This window comes from Ylistrum balloti, unplaced genomic scaffold (genome assembly GCF_031769215.1).
Source record: "Ylistrum balloti isolate Yb309-2 unplaced genomic scaffold, AGI_CSIRO_Ybal_v1 Utg371740, whole genome shotgun sequence".
Lineage (NCBI taxonomy): Eukaryota > Metazoa > Mollusca > Bivalvia > Pectinida > Pectinidae > Ylistrum > Ylistrum balloti.
Genome location: NW_026782874.1, coordinates 789,528 through 807,367, shown reverse-complemented (window position 1 = coordinate 807,367; position 17,840 = coordinate 789,528). Strand labels below are relative to the sequence as shown.

Below are 17,840 nucleotides of genomic sequence, written 5' to 3'. Positions count from 1 at the left end.
TACACTGGGAACCGTGAATCAGAAATCAGCAAAGGTTCAAACTGCAGGGATTCTCAAAGAAAACGCAGGAAAGATGCTGTCAGTGAAGAGGTTCAGAATCTCATCGGAGGTTTTTTTCAAAGAGCAGATGTGTCAACAAATCTCCCGATAGCAAAACGGATAAAGAAAGATAATGTGGAAAGAAAAGTAATAGACAAGCCTATCACATCTTTGTTTACAGATTTTAAGGAAAAACACCCAGATGTTTCCGTCAGTATGTCAACATTCTAAAGAAACAAGCCAAGAAATGTAGAGTCAACCAGGAAACAACACTGGGAGGGCTGTTTGTGTGATATATGTTCTAATGTGGATCTGAAATTAAAAGCATTAAATCAATTGGCAACGAGAAAAGGATGTGAAATCAAGGTAAAGGACAAGTTCGATTTGGTAAAGATAACAATGTGTCAGAAAGAAGGACGCTACCATCAACTGCAGTGTATCCTGAGAAATTATGTAGAGTGTGGTGTCGACAACATCATATCTCATTACCAGCCTCTTGCTTTACAGTGCCAGGCGGATTTGGTGTCATTCACCAAATGGGAAAGGGTAAAGAGAAATGTCAAAGGGAAGGAAGTTGTACGGATGATGGAAGTGACCAAGAGCGAAAGTTGTACCCAAGTTGTAATACAATTGTCTCAAGAATTGGAGTCATTGGCAGAACATCTATTCATTGCATCATGGCAGCAAGAACAATTTTCTAAGTTACGGAAGAATGTTCCCAAAGGTGTCGTCGTACTAAACATGGATTTTGCGGAAAACTTTGTAGAATGTACAAAAGAAGGATGTGAGGAAACTGTTGTTGAGTCATTGATTTTTGTTTCAGAAGACAAGCAACATGATGCTCATGCTGTCATGGAATTTTTTAAACTTACAAATCAGCATCTGACAGAACAACGAGGTCTCATAATCAACAAGGAGATCCAAATGACCGATGGCTGCTCTGCGAAGTATAAGTCAAAGACACCATTCACCGATTTATCTTGCAGCATCCTGGATTTCAGGTTTCCCACCGAGAGACACTTCTATGGTTCCCGTCATGGGAAAGGCCCATCTGACGGGGCAGGAGCTGTTGTAAAGAGCTTCGTTAGGAGAGGAATCCTTGGTCAGAAAGTGGTTGTGAACAATGCACAGGATTTTTTCAATTATGCACTAAAACTTACCAAAGATGATGAACATTCCAAAAGAACGTTATTTCTTGTAAATAACATTGATCGAAATAGGCCTGACAGATCCAATGTTGGCACAAGGAAAGTGCAATGCGCAAAAAGTGTCGAGAGGAACAAGAATGCAACAAGAAATCTCAGTTGTTTTTGTGAACCTTGCTTGACAGTTGATACAGTAAATCCATGTGAAAACTCTGAGTATGTTGAGAGATGGATAACTCAAGATCTACAAGGTGTAAGGTAAGTTCTATTGTAATTTTCATTGAATTAAAATTGCAACATCAGAATTCCTGAAGGTCAGTAATTGTATCTTTTTCTCTTTCCAACATTTCTGGTAGTCTTGAATCTGCCAAACCTGCTAATAAATTAAATCATATCACTACTTATGCAGTGATTTTATGATTATATGTTTTCGATATTGTAGCACTGGTGTGTCTTGGTAAAAGTCATTGTTAACAGTTTATATTTTGTTCACTTGTAGAAGGGGACATGGAGCCAGGACTAGAGGGGGAAGATGTGGTGGTGGGGTGAGAACCAGAGGAGGATGTGGTGGAGTTAGAACCAGAGGAAGGCGTCGCTGTGGTGGAGTTAGGATTAGAGGATGTGGTAGAGCTGGTGCTATCAGGATGGACAGAGATTCTGATACATCTAGTGAACAGTTCAATGAGTCTTCGGATAGCGATGGATTAGACATCTCAGAGGATGATGCAGATACAAATGGTACTAGTGTAGTTGGCAACAGTTGCTCTGAATCTGAGGAAATCTTGGACATTTCTGGACTCAGTGGAATAATGGAGAGTCTTCAGGTAAATATAGAAACAAATCTAAAAGAAGTCAAAAATACTATATTATATATATATATATATATATATATACTCGTGTTTCCTACTTAAGGGGACACGAAATCATATATATACCTCACTTAGGGTGACCCGCTACTTGGGGCGACTTTTTTGCTGTCGCCCTAATGTTTACCATTATTTTTAATGGTTAAAACGTTGTTGTACAAATTATTGCATTTAGGCTTTTATTCATCTGCATTTCATCTCTGTAAACATGAAAACAGAAAAGAAAAATCTTTGATAATAAAAATGTTAAAGCATGTTGAATTTCAAACTCTATATATCGATGATTTGAAATAGTATTACTTAGGGGGACAGACGTTTAAACACGTTTTTTCTCTATTAATCAAACGTATATACAGAAAAAAAAATGCTTTTATCGACAAAATATGCTGTAGAATCGATTATCAAAATCTGAAGAAAACAACATCTCTAGATCATCTGCATTTGACTTACTACAAAAATTTGTCCCTATATTTGCCGACTTGGCGTGGTATCCGATTTCAAGCTAACTTATGATTGGTTGAAATATAATTTTCTTCACTTCCTGCATTCGGATTTTCTTTTTGTTACGTTGCTGGAAGTGGATAAAAATAGAGACCATACGAGTATGATAAGTCATTTCGACTGTGTTTAGTTTTCATATATCAATATGAAAATATACTGAGGCGAAAGGGCTTGTTAACGCCATGCTACTTTCCGTTAAGTAATGTCTGTATACATGTGTGACCTAGTAAACAAGCGTGCTGTCATGACTACAGACATAGCTGCACACATTCCATAGGGTTATTTAAACGTACTTGATACACATAGTGTAATGGTGCATTATGTGTATTATTGTTCTTTAGGTATGTACGAGCTGTTACATTAAAACGAAACAGTAAAGGGATCTTACAAATATTCGTATATTTATTGTAACTATCGGAACAAAACATACCGCACAATCAGTTTTCCCACATCAATAGTTCATGAATGCGACAGCAAGTGATCAATGTTTTATGAGACAAAAGGAAATGATTTACTTTTTTTTAAAGACTTTCTCTCGTGGCCTATCCGTAGTTTACTAGGACACAGTTTACAAATAATTTGGTGATCCCAAATCAAAATGTTTCAGTGAATACTTCAAAAAAATCTGTCGTTATGCTGTTTAAAATTACACAAAAGAGATAAGCTTTTAAGAAGTAATTGATCCATTATTTCAAGCGGACAGCTCATAATTTTTGGACCAGGAATATCTTGTTTGGTTTTAACAAAAATTATCCTTTACAGACTAGTACTTTAGGCTGTTCACAATCCGATATGATGAATTATACACATCTACATTAATAAATAAACAATTTGAATTATGTAAAATTATTTACAATAAAGATGTTTCACAGTAACGTTATATGGCACTGCAACTGATAATGTAGTTATTACGAAAAAAATCAGCATATCATGGTAAACAGGATCATGATAAAACAGTGACTACGAGCTGCGATATGGAATAATCAAGGGAAAATATGAATATACATGAAAGATATATGAGAACTTTCTTATTTTTATGATCATCAGCGTATTAAATATTGTTGGCAGAATGTCACTGGTAATTTATCAATTAATATAGATCTTTCGTTCTAAGTTGTTTCATGAACAAGCATACAGATGTTTCTTTTTTTTTCATTTTCGTTTAAGACGAAAAAGTCCGAGAAAAGAAACAAGTGTGTTTTAGGCAAACTGAATTGTATAAGTATACATTATATACAATAAATTTGAGAGAATATTTCCATTTGAAAACTGAGTATTACGTTGTTTTGGAAACTGTGCTTGGTATCAACATTATAAAATAACATCCCTTTCAATTGAATTTTCATCTAAGCACATAAAAACATTTTAGTATCAGTTTCACGAAACGCGAATGTTAGAAATAAATTCGTTTTGACATAATTGCTTGTGAAACACTTATTTACTGAACTATTACAGTGTAAAAAGAAAAAGGATTATAGTACAACCGAAAAAAGTGATCGATTCCTTTCCATCTCGTACACTACGTACGGATCACCTGCCCGATGTGACCTTTTAGTCGTCGAAACGTCACACGCTAATCTTCGACTGGTTGTGTTATAAGGTCATATTTTCTATTGACATTACATACCTGAACGAAATGTTCCGTAAAAGAAAAGACAATAATGCTTGTACATAGTTTGTTTAGGATTTTGTTTTAAGATATGAAACTTGTTCATGAATTCTACTCTGTCTCAGAATATCAGCATATATTAACATCTGAAACTAACTGACTCGTTGAAAAATAATTCATGGTTTGGTGAGCGAAAAATATGGATCGAGGAAAATGGTAATTTTCAGTAATTGTTGTAACTGTTATAGCATTACCAGCTACCAGAATACACTTGTTCATAATCAGAGTGGATATATTATGCCATAAAATTCAAGGAGGACGTAAAATCAATACAATAAGAAAGACTTTCAGTGTTTCATTGTTCATTTCTTGTGAGAGTTCTTATAAGAAAAAATGAGTCTGAAATGTGCAGATTTCTATATAAGAGAGGAGACCATGAACATGTATCTCAGAGAAAATTTCTTAACATATACCGAAATAGCCTGCGTTTTAATGTCTAAACTCCAGCAATAACCCCCGCTTCAGATAGGGCGGTAAAACCATCAGACAGCGATGACGTTATCTATTTATTAATAGATAACGTCATCAAAATAACGACGTCAAAATGCGCTGTTGTAGACAGTGATTCGGATGACGAAATGTGCTTTAGTAAGAATGGTAGATGATTTAGTCATTTGGTTGCAAAATAGCGTAAATTCCATTTAAAACAACAAACTTTTCTAATTTAGATACATTTTATCAAGATACTCAAATAACAAATCAAGATATGCGATTTCTGCAAACCATTTTTGATGAAAATGCTACGATATCGTTGATGTCATATATTGATGGTGTAGTAATTACGTCATTACATTCTGAGACAAATCTAAAGTACGAATGATTCAGGAGGAAACAACAAATTCCTCCGAATGGCATTATTTTATCTCTTTTCCTTTAGTACCCTTTAGCGTTTTAATGTGTACATCCAAATACCAAATACCATATATCTTTATTATTAACACACCGATGCTGTTATGTGCTCTCTATCATACACAGTCTCACTTAGCGGGATACCTGTAAACCTTTGTCTCTCACCTATTACGCTATGTTGGTTAAGTATCGCTAATTTTCAATCTCTACATAACATAGCAAAGGTGTTCCTATAACAGAACATCAGTATGTAGTTTCAATGGTGTTTACTATGTGGAAAGTAATTAAATGATTGCCACCACTACTTCTTACAGATCAACCAGATCTATGTGTTGTATGAGCGATCTGATTGTGTTTTGTTTTGTGTGGAAAACACTTCAATTCCGTTATGATTCTTGGTCTTTTATAGCAGAAAAGCACAATAATACCTATTTCCCAATGAGCAATAACACATCTAAGATCACTCTTTATTACCACTTTAAAAACCGTCTACGAATATTTATTTTTTACGCTCTGTTGATGCAACAATTCATACTTTGTGAATCGAATTTACGTTATATACAAAAAATGTAACATAACAAAATAGTTGTAATGCTTAATGACTGTAACCCTGAAAAAGGAAAATTTTCAAATTATGACGATGTTCAAACCTCTCGTGAAAGGACAAAGGATGTTTTTTCAGAATTTACAAAAACTTTGGTAGAATGTTTCAGAGGCGAAGATGTTTTTCACAATAGTTTGATAGATGTTTCAACTAGTGTAAATTGTAAGCATTGTCGTTTTCTGAAATAATGCATTATCTGGAAGTAAGTAAGCACTCAAAACAACGAAACTAGTCTGGATCTATGTGAACATCTTAATCTGAATATTCGTGAAATATTTCTTTATTACAGAAAGAAACTAAATAGATGATAGAATAGTCATCAAATTCTGTGAAATGTGTCTTTTCCACAGACAGAAACTGAAAAGACTTTAGAATCGTCATCAAATATCTGATGAAATCCATCTATATCACAGACAGAAACTGAACAGATTATAGGATCGTAATGAAATATCCTTTTAATGTGTCTTTATCAAAGATAGAAACTGAATAGATGAGAGAATCGCTATCGAATATTTGTGAAATCTGTCTTTATCAATTATAGAAACTGAAAAGATGATAGAATCGTCATCATATATCTGGAAAAACAATTTATTACTGATAGAAACTGAATAGATGATAGATTCGTCAACAAATATCTGGAAAAGCATATTTATCACAGATAGGAACAGATTGAATGAAAGAATCGACATCACATACAATAAAAACTCAATATATGATAGAATCGGCATCAAATATTTGTGAAATGTGTCTTTATCAAAGATAGAAACTGAATAGATCACAGAATCGTCATCAAATATCTGGAAAAGCATCTTTAAAAAGAGATAGGTACAGATTGAATGATAGAATCGACATCACATATCTGTGAAATCTGTCTTTATCAAATTCAGAAACTGGATAGATGATAGAATCGTCATCAAATATTTATTAAATTTGTGTTTAACAAAGATAGAAACTTAATAGATGATAGAATCGTCATCGAAAATTTGATAGATGATAGAGTTGTCATCAAATATCTGAGAAAATTCATCTTTCTAACTTACAGAAACTGAATAGATAACAGAACCGTCATCAAATATCTGTGAAATCTATCTTTATCAACAATAAAAACTCAATATATGATAGATTCGGCATCAAATATTTGTGAAATGTATCTTTATCAACTATAGAAACTGAATTGATGATGGAATCGTCATCAAATACCTGATTAAATATGTCTTTATCAAAGATAGAAACTGAATAGATCACAGAATCGTCATCAAATATCTGGAAAAGCATCTTTAAAAAGAGATAGGTACAGATTGAATGATAGAATCGACATCACATATCTGTGAAATCTGTCTTTATCAAAGATAGAAACTGGATAGATGATAAAATCGTCATCAAATATTTATCAAATTTGTCTTTAACAAAGATAGAAACCTAATAGATGATAGAATCGTCATCGAACATTTGTGGAATTCTTTCTTTACCAAAGTTAAAAACTGAAAAGATGATAGATTGGTCATCAAATATTTGATAAGATGAATCTTCCTCACATATAGAAACTGAATAGATGATGGAAACGTCATGAAATATTTGTGAAATCTGTCTTTATCAACAATAAAAACCCAATATATGGAAGATTCGGCATCAATTATTTGTGAAATGTATCTTTATCAACTATAGAAACTGAATTGATGATGGAAACGTCATGAAATATCCCTGAAATCTGTCTCTATCAACAATAAAAACTCAATATATGATAGAATCGGCATCAAATATTTGTGAAATGTATCTTTATCAACTATAGAAACTGAATTGATGATGGAAACGGCATGAAATATCCCTGAAATCTGTCTTTATCAACAATAAAAACTCAATATATGATAGATTCGGCATCAAATATTTGTGAAATGTATCTTTATCAACTATAGAAACTGAATTGATGATGGAAACGTCATGAAATATCCCTGAAATCTGTCTCTATCAACAATAAAAACCCAATATATGGAAGATTCGGCATCAATTATTTGTGAAATGTATCTTTATCAACTATAGAAACTGAATTGATGATGGAAACGTCATGAAATATCCCTGAAATCTGTCTCTATCAACAATAAAAACTCAATATATGATAGAATCGGCATCAAATATTTGTGAAATGTATCTTTATCAACTATAGAAACTGAATTGATGATGGAAACGGCATGAAATATCCCTGAAATCTGTCTTTATCAACAATAAAAACTCAATATATGATAGAATCGGCATCAAATATTTGTGAAATGTATCTTTATCAACTATAGAAACTGAATAGATGATGGAATCGTCATCAAATATCCCTGAAATCTGTCTTTATCAACAATAAAAACTAATATATGATAGAATCGGCATCAAATATTTGTGAAATGTGTCTTTATCAAAGATAGAAACTGAATAGATGATAGAATCGTCATCAAATATTTGAAATTTGTCTTTATGAAAGATAGAAACTGAATAGATGATGGAATCGTCATCAAATATTTGTGAAATCTGTCTTTATCAAGAGTAAAAACTGAATAGATGATAGACGTCATCAAATATTTGTGAAATGTGTCTTTATCAAGATAGAAACTGAATAAATGATGGAAACGTCATCAAATATTTGTGAAATGTGTCTTTATCAACTATAGAAACTGAATATATGATGGAATTTGTCTTTAACAAAGAGATAGAAACTTAATAGATGATGGAATCGTCATCGAATATTTGTGAAATGTGTCTTTATCAAAGATAAAAACTGAATAGATGATGGAATCGTCATCAAATATTTGTGAAATGTGTCTTTAACAAAGATAGAAACTGAATAGATGATGGAATCGTCATCGAACATTTGTGAAATGTGTCTTTATCAAAGATAGAAACTGAATAGATGATGGAATCGTCATCAAATATTTGTGAAATGTCTCTTTATCAGAGATAGAAACTGAATAAATGATGGAATCGCCATCGAACATTTGTGAAATGTGTCTTTATCAGAGATAGAAACTGAATAAATGATGGAATCGCCATCGAACATTTGTGAAATGTGTCTTTATCAAAGATAGAAACTGAATAAATGATGGAATCGCCATCGAACATTTGTGAAATGTGTCTTTATCAGAGATAGAAACTGAATAAATGATGGAATCGCCATCGAACATTTGTGAAATGTGTCTTTATCAGAGATAGAAACTGAATAAATGATGGAATCGCCATCGAACATTTGTGAAATGTGTCTTTATCAAAGTTAGAAACTGAATAAATGATGGATGATCGAACATTTGTGAAATGTCTTTATCAAAGATAGAAACTGAATAAATGATGGAATCGCCATCAAATTTGTGAAATGTGTCTTTATCAAAGAAGAAACTGAATAGATGATGGAATCGTCATCAAATATTTGTGAAATGTGTCTTTATCAAAGATAGAAACTGAATATATGATGGAATCGGCATCAAATATTTGTGAAATGTGTCTTTATCAAAGATAGAAACTGAATAGATGATGGAATCGCCATCAACATTTGTGAAATGTGTCTTTATCAAATAGAAACTGAATAAATGATGGAATCGTTTGTGAAATGTGTCTTTATCAATACTGAATAATGATGGAAACGTCATTAAATGTGTCTTCTTTATCAAAGATAGAAACTGAATAGATGATGGAATCGTCATCAAATATCATGGAAAAGCATCTTTAAAAAGAGATAGAATCGACATCACATATCTGTGAAATCTGTCTTTATCAATGATAGAAACTGGATAGATGATAAAATCGTCATCAAATATTTATCAAATTTGTCTTTAACAAAGATAGAAACCTAATAGATGATAGAATCGTCATCGAACATTTGTGGAATTCTTTCTTTACCAAAGTTAAAAACTGAAAAAATGATAGATTCGTCATCAAATATTTGATAAGATGAAATCCTTTATCACATATAGAAACTGAATAGATGGAAACGTCATGAAATATTTGTGAAATCTGTCTTTATCAACAATAAAAACTCAATATATGGAAGATTCGGCATCAATTATTTGTGAAATGTATCTTTATCAACTATAGAAACTGAATTGATGATGGAAACGTCATGAAATATCCCTGAAATCTTTGTCAACAATAAAAACTCAATATATGATAGAATCGGCATCAAATATTTGTGAAATGTATCTTTATCAACTATAGAAACTGAATTGATGATGGAAACGTCATCGAAATCATCAAATATTTGTGAAATGTATCTTTATCAAAGATAGAAACTGAATAGATCACAGAATCGTCATCAAATATCATGAAAAGCATCTTTAAAAAGAGATAGGTACAGATTGAATGATAGAATCGACATCACATATCTGTGAAATCTGTCTTTATCAAAGTAAGAAACTGGATAGATGATAGAATCGTCATCAAATATTTGTTAAATTTGTCTTTAACAAAGATAGAAACTTAATAGATGATAGAATCGTCATCGAACATTTGTGGAAGTCTTTCTTTACCAAAGTTAAATACAGAAAAGATGATAGATACGTCATCAAATATTTGATCAGATGCATCTTCCTCACATATAGAAACTGAATAGATGATGGAAACGTCATGAAATATTTGTGAAATCTGTCTTTATCAACACTAAAAACTCAATATATGGACGATTCGGCATCAAATATTTGTGAAATGTATCTTTATCAACTATAGAAACTGAATAGATGATGGAAACGTCATGAAATATCCGTGAAATCTATCTTTATCAAGAATAAAAACTGAATAGATGATAGAATCGTCATCAAATATTTGTTAAATTTGTCTTTAACAAAGATAGAAACTTAATAGATGATAGAATCGTCATCGAACATTTGTGGAATTCTTTCTTTACCAAAGTTAAATACAGAAAAGATGATAGATACGTCATCAAATATTTGATCAGATGCATCTTCCTCACATATAGAAACTGAATAGATGATGGAAACGTCATGAAATATTTGTGAAATCTGTCTTTATCAACTATAGAAACTGAATAGATGATGGAAACGTCATGAAATATCCGTGAAATCTGTCTTTTTCAACAATAAAAACTGAATATATGATAGATTCGTCATCAAATATTTGTGAAATGTATCTTTATCAAAGATAGAAACTGAATAGAACAAAGAATCGTCATCAAATATCTGTGAAATTCTTCTTTAAAAGTTGAATAGATGATAAAATCGTCATCAAATATTTGAAATTTGTCTTTATCAACAATAAAAACTGAATAGATGATAGAAACGTCATCAAATATTTGAAATGATAAAAACTCAATAGATGATAGAATCGTCATCAAATATTTGTGATACTGAAATCTGTGAAATGTATCTTTCAACTATAGAAACTGAATAGAAACGTCATCAAATATCCTGAAATGTGTCTTTATCAACAATAAAAACTCAATATATGATAGAATCGGCATCAAATATTTGTGAAATGTATCTTTATCAAAGATAGAAACTGAATAGATCAAAGAATCGTCATCAAATATCTGTGAAATCTGTCTTAATCAAAGTCAGAAACTGAATAGATGATAAAATCGTCATCAAATATTTATTAAATTTGTCTTTAACAAAGATAAAAACTTAATAGATGATAGAATCGTCATCGAAAATTTGATAGATGATAGAGTTGTCATCAAATATCTGAGAAAATTCATCTTTCTAACTTACAGAAACTGAATAGATAACAGAACCGTCATCAAATATCTGTGAAATCTGTCTTTATCAACAATAAAAACTCAATATATGGAAGATTCGGCATCAATTATTTGTGAAATGTATCTTTATCAACTATAGAAACTGAATTGATGATGGAAACGTCATGAAATATCCGTGAAATCAATCTTTGTCAACAATAAAAACTCAATATATGATAGAATCGGCATCAAATATTTGTGAAATGTATCTTTATCAACTATAGAAACGGAATCGATGATGGAATCGTCATCAAATACCTGATTAAATGTGTCTTTATCAAAGATAGAAACTGAATAGATCACAGAATCGTCATCAAATATCATGAAAAGCATCTTTAAAAAGAGATAGGTACAGATTGAATGATAGAATCGACATCACATATCTGTGAAATCTGTCTTTATCAAAGTAAGAAACTGGATAGATGATAGAATCGTCATCAAATATTTGTTAAATTTGTCTTTAACAAAGATAGAAACTTAATAGATGATAGAATCGTCATCGAACATTTGTGGAAGTCTTTCTTTACCAAAGTTAAATACAGAAAAGATGATAGATACGTCATCAAATATTTGATCAGATGCATCTTCCTCACATATAGAATCTGAATAGATGATGGAAACGTCATGAAATATTTGTGAAATCTGTCTTTATCAACACTAAAAACTCAATATATGGACGATTCGGCATCAAATATTTGTGAAATGTATCTTTATCAACTATAGAAACTGAATAGATGATGGAAACGTCATGAAATATCCGTGAAATCTATCTTTATCAAGAATAAAAACTGAATAGATGATAGAATCGTCATCAAATATTTGTTAAATTTGTCTTTAACAAAGATAGAAACTTAATAGATGATAGAATCGTCATCGAACATTTGTGGAATTCTTTCTTTACCAAAGTTAAATACAGAAAAGATGATAGATACGTCATCAAATATTTGATCAGATGCATCTTCCTCACATATAGAAACTGAATAGATGATGGAAACGTCATGAAATATTTGTGAAATCTGTCTTTATCAACTATAGAAACTGAATAGATGATGGAAACGTCATGAAATATCCGTGAAATCTATCTTTATCAAGAATAAAAACTGAACAGATGATAGAATCGTCATCAAATATTTGTTAAATTTGTCTTTAACAAAGATAGAAACTTAATAGATGATAGAATCGTCATCGAACATTTGTGGAATTCTTTCTTTACCAAAGTTAAATACAGAAAAGATGATAGATACGTCATCAAATATTTGATCAGATGCATCTTCCTCACATATAGAAACTGAATAGATGATGGAAACGTCATGAAATATTTGTGAAATCTGTCTTTATCAACTATAGAAACTGAATAGATGATGGAAACGTCATGAAATATTTGTGAAATCTGTCTTTATCAACAATAAAAACTCAATATATGGAAGATTCGGCATCAATTATTTGTGAAATGTATCTTTATCAACTATAGAAACTGAATTGATGATGGAAACGTCATGAAATATCCCTGAAATCTGTCTTTATCAACAATAAAAACTCAATATATGATAGAATCGGCATCAAATATTTGTGAAATGTATCTTTATCAAAGATAGAAACTGAATAGATCAAAGAATCGTCATCAAATATCTGTGAAATCTGTCTTAATCAAAGTCAGAAACTGATAGATGATAAAATCGTCATCAAATATTTATTAAATTTGTCTTTAACAAAGATAAAAACTTAATAGATGATAGAATCGTCATCGAAAATTTGATAGATGATAGAGTTGTCATCAAATATCTGAGAAAATTCATCTTTCTAACTTACAGAAACTGAATAGATAACAGAACCGTCATCAAATATCTGTGAAATCTGTCTTTATCAACAATAAAAACTGAATATATGGAAGATTCGGCATCAATTATTTGTGAAATGTATCTTTATCAACTATAGAAACTGAATTGATGATGGAAACGTCATGAAATATCCGTGAAATCAATCTTTGTCAACAATAAAAACTCAATATATGATAGATTCGTCATCAAATATTTGTGAAATGTATCTTTATCAAAGATAGAAACTGAATAGATTACAGAATCGTCATCAAACACAGATATGTGATGTCGATTCTATCATTCAATCTGTACCTATCTCTTTTTAAAGATGCTTTTCCAGATATTTGATGACGATTCTGTGATCTATTCAGTTTCTATCTTTGATAAAGACACATTTAATCAGGTATTTGATGACGATTCCATCATCAATTCAGTTTCTATAGTTGATAAAGATACATTTCACAAATGTTTGATGCCGATTCTATCATATATTGAGTTTTTATTGTTGATAAAGATAGATTTCACAGATATTCGATGACGGTTCCATCATCAATTCAGTTTCTATAGTTGATAAAGATACATTTCACAAATAATTTTCATGACGATTCTATCATATATTCAGTTTTTATTGTTGATAAAGACAGATTTCACAATATTTGATGACGTTCTGTCATCTATTCAGTTTCTGTAAGTTTGAAAAGATGAATTTTCTCAGATATTTGATGACAACTCTATCATCTATCAAATTTTCGATGACGATTCTATCATCTATTCAGTTTTTATCTTTGATAAAGACAGATTTCACAAATATTTGATGACGATTCTCCATCATCTATTCAGTTTCTATCTTGATAAAGATACATTTCACAATATTTGATGACGTTTCTATCATCTATTCAGTTTCTATTTTGATAAAGACAGATTTCACAAATATTTCATGACGTTTCTATCATCTATTCAGTTTCTATATCTCTTTTTAAGATGCATCTGATCAAATATTTGATGACGATTTCATCTTTTCAGTTTTAACTTTGGTAAAGACAGAATTTAATCAGGTATTTGATGACGATTCTATCATCTATTCAGTTTCTATCTTTGATAAAGATACATTTCACAAATATTTGATGACGAATCTATCATATATTCAGTTTTTATTGTTGAAAAAGACAGATTTCACGGATATTTCATGCCGTTTCCATCATCAATTCAGTTTCTATAGTTGATAAAGATACATTTCACAGATATGTGATGACGATGATCATCTATTCAGTTTCTATCTTTGATTTTCACATGACGATTCTATCATATATTTTCTATCTTTTTTATTTGATAGTGTTGATAAAGACAGATTTCACAATATTTCATGACGTTTCCATCATCTATTCAGTTTCTATATGTGAGGAAGACAAATTTTGAAATATTTGATGACGATCTATATTTGATGACATCTTTTCAGTTTTTAACTTTGGTAAAGAAAGACTTCCACAAATGTTCGATGACGATTCTATCATATATTAAGTTTCTATATTTGTTAAAGACAAATTTAACAAATATTTGATGACGATTCTATCATCTATTCAGTTTCCGACTTTGATAAAGACAGATTTCACAGATATGTGATGTCGATTCTATCATAATCTGTACCTATCTCTTTTTGAAAAGATGCTTTTCATTATTTGATGACGATATTGTGATCTATTCAGTTTCTATCTTTTCACAGATTTGATGTTTCCAGATACATTTCACAAATATTTGATGCCGATTCTATCATATATTGAGTTTTTATTGTTGACAGATTGATTTCACGGATATTTCATGACGTTTCCATCATCAATTCAGTTTCTGTAGTTGATGAAGATACATTTCACAAATATTTGATGCCGATTCTATCATATATTGAGTTTTTATTGTTGATAAAGATAGATTTTACGGATATTTCATGACGTTTCCTTCATCTATCCAGTTTCTATATGTGATATATCAAATATTTGATGACGAATCTATCATCTTTTCAGTTTCTTAAAGATATTTGGTAAAGATGCCGAGAATTCCATATTCGATTTCTATCATTATTAGATCTTTGTTAAAGACAAATTTGACAAATATTTGATGACGAATTTATCATCTATTCAGTTTCTATCTTTGATAAAGACAGATTTCACAGATATGTGATGTCGATTCTATCATTCAATCTGTTTCTCTTTTTAAAGATCTTTTCATCTATTCAGTTTCTATCAGATATTTGATGACGATTCTGTCATCTATTCAGTTTCTATCTTTGATAAAGATATTTCACATTTAATCAGATATTTGATGACGATTCCATCATCAATTCAGTTTCTATAGTTGATAAAGATACATTTCACAAATATTTGATGCCGAATCTATCATATATTGAGTTTTTATTGTTGATAAAGATAGATTTCACAGATATTTGATGACGGTTCTGTTATCTATTCAGTTTCTGTAAGTTAGAAAGATGAATTTTCTCAGATATTTGATGACAACTCTATCATCTATCAAAATTTAGATGACGATTCTATTATCTATTCAGTTTCTCTCTTTGATAAAAACAGATTTCACAGATATGTGATTTCGATTCTCTCTTTCATTCTGTTCCTATTTGTTTTATAGATGTTTTTGCAGATATTTGATGACGAATCTATCATCTATTCAGTTTCTATCTTTGATAAAGACAGATTTCACAAATATTTCATGACGTTTCCATCATCTATTCAGTTTCTATATGTGAGGAAGATGCATCTGATCAAATATTTGATGACGTATCTATCATCTTTTCTGTATTTAACTTTGGTAAAGAAAGAATTCCACAAATTTCGAAATATTTGATGACGATTCTATCATCTATTAAGTTTCTATCTTTGTTAAAGACAAATTTAACAAATATTTGATGACGATTCTATCATCTATTCAGTTTCTATTGTTGATAAAGACAGATTTCACAAATATTTCATGACGTTTCCATCATCTATTCAGTTTCTATAGTTGATAAAGACAGATTTCACAAATATTTCATGACGTTTCCATCATCTATTCAGTTTCTATATGTGAGGAAGATGCATCTGATCAAATATTTGATGACGTATCTATCATCTTTTCTGTATTTAACTTTGGTAAAGAAAGAATTCCACAAATGTTCGATGACGATTCTATCATCTATTAAGTTTCTATCTTTGTTAAAGACAAATTTAACAAATATTTGATGACGATTCTATCATCTATCTTTTTATTTTGATATTTCACTTTGATGTATTCTCATGATAAAGATACATTTCACAAATATTTGATGACGATTCTATCATATATTAAGTTTTCACAAATATTTTTTAAGACAAAGATTTTTCACAAATATTTCATGACGTTTCCATCATCAATTCAGTTTCTATAGTTGATAAAGATACATTTCACAAATATTTGATGCCGATTCTATCATATATTGAGTTTTTATTGTTGATAGAGACAGATTTCAGGGATATTTCATGATAAAGACGTTTCCATCATCAATTCAGTTTCTATAGTTGATAAAGATACATTTCACAAATATTTGATGCCGATTCTATCATATATTGAGTTTTTATTGTTGATAAAGACAGATTTCAGGGATATTTCATGACGTTTCCATCATCAATTCAGTTTCTATAGTTGATAAAGATACATTTCACAAATATTTGATGCCGATTCTACCATATATTGAGTTTTTATTGTTGATAGAGACAGATTTCAGGGATATTTCATGACGTTTCCATCATCAATTCAGTTTCTATAGTTGATAAAGATACATTTCACAAATAATTGATGCCGAATCTTCCATATATTGGGTTTTTATTGTTGATAAAGACAGATTTCACAAATATTTCATGACGTTTCCATCATCTATTCAGTTTCTATATGTGAGGAAGATTCATCTTATCAAATATTTGATGACCAATCTATCATCTTTTCAGTTTTTAACTTTGGTAAAGAAAGAATTCCACAAATGTTCGATGACGATTCTATCATCTATTAGGTTTCTATCTTTGTTAAAGACAAATTTGATAAATATTTGATGACGATTTTATCATCTATCCAGTTTCTATCTTTGATAAAGACAGATTTCACAGATATGTGATGTCGATTCTATCATTCAATCTGTACCTATCTCTTTTTAAAGATGCTTTTCCAGATATTTGATGACGATTCTGTGATCTATTCAGTTTCTATCTTTGATAAAGACACATTTAATCAGGTATTTGATGACGATTCCATCATCAATTCAGTTTCTGTAGTTGATAAAGATACATTTCACAAATATTTGATGCCGAATCTATCATATATTGAGTTTTTATTGTTGATAAAGATAGATTTCACAGATATTTGATGACGGTTCTGTTATCTATTCAGTTTCTGTAAGTTAGAAAGATGAATTTTCTCAGATATTTGATGACAACTCTATCATCTATCAAAATTTAGATGACGATTCTATTATCTATTCAGTTTCTCTCTTTGATAAAAACAGATTTCACAGATATGTGATTTCGATTCTCTCTTTCATTCTGTTCCTATTTGTTTTATAGATGTTTTTGCAGATATTTGATGACGAATCTATCATCTATTCAGTTTCTATCTTTGAT

At 30.5% G+C, this 17,840-nt stretch overlaps 1 protein-coding gene across 1 annotated transcript; it reads left to right on the top strand.

The window, feature by feature from the left end:
• Positions 1-47: 47 nt before the first annotated feature.
• Positions 48-4,150, top strand: LOC132563473 (uncharacterized; the record flags this gene model as incomplete). The annotated part of the gene is given in 3 exon segments (XM_060228231.1): positions 48-1,442; positions 1,684-2,008; positions 4,007-4,150. Coding segments are annotated over 3 exon segments (1,864 nt in total), but the record flags the coding sequence as incomplete, so codon positions are not given.
• Positions 4,151-17,840: the final 13,690 nt, after the last annotated feature.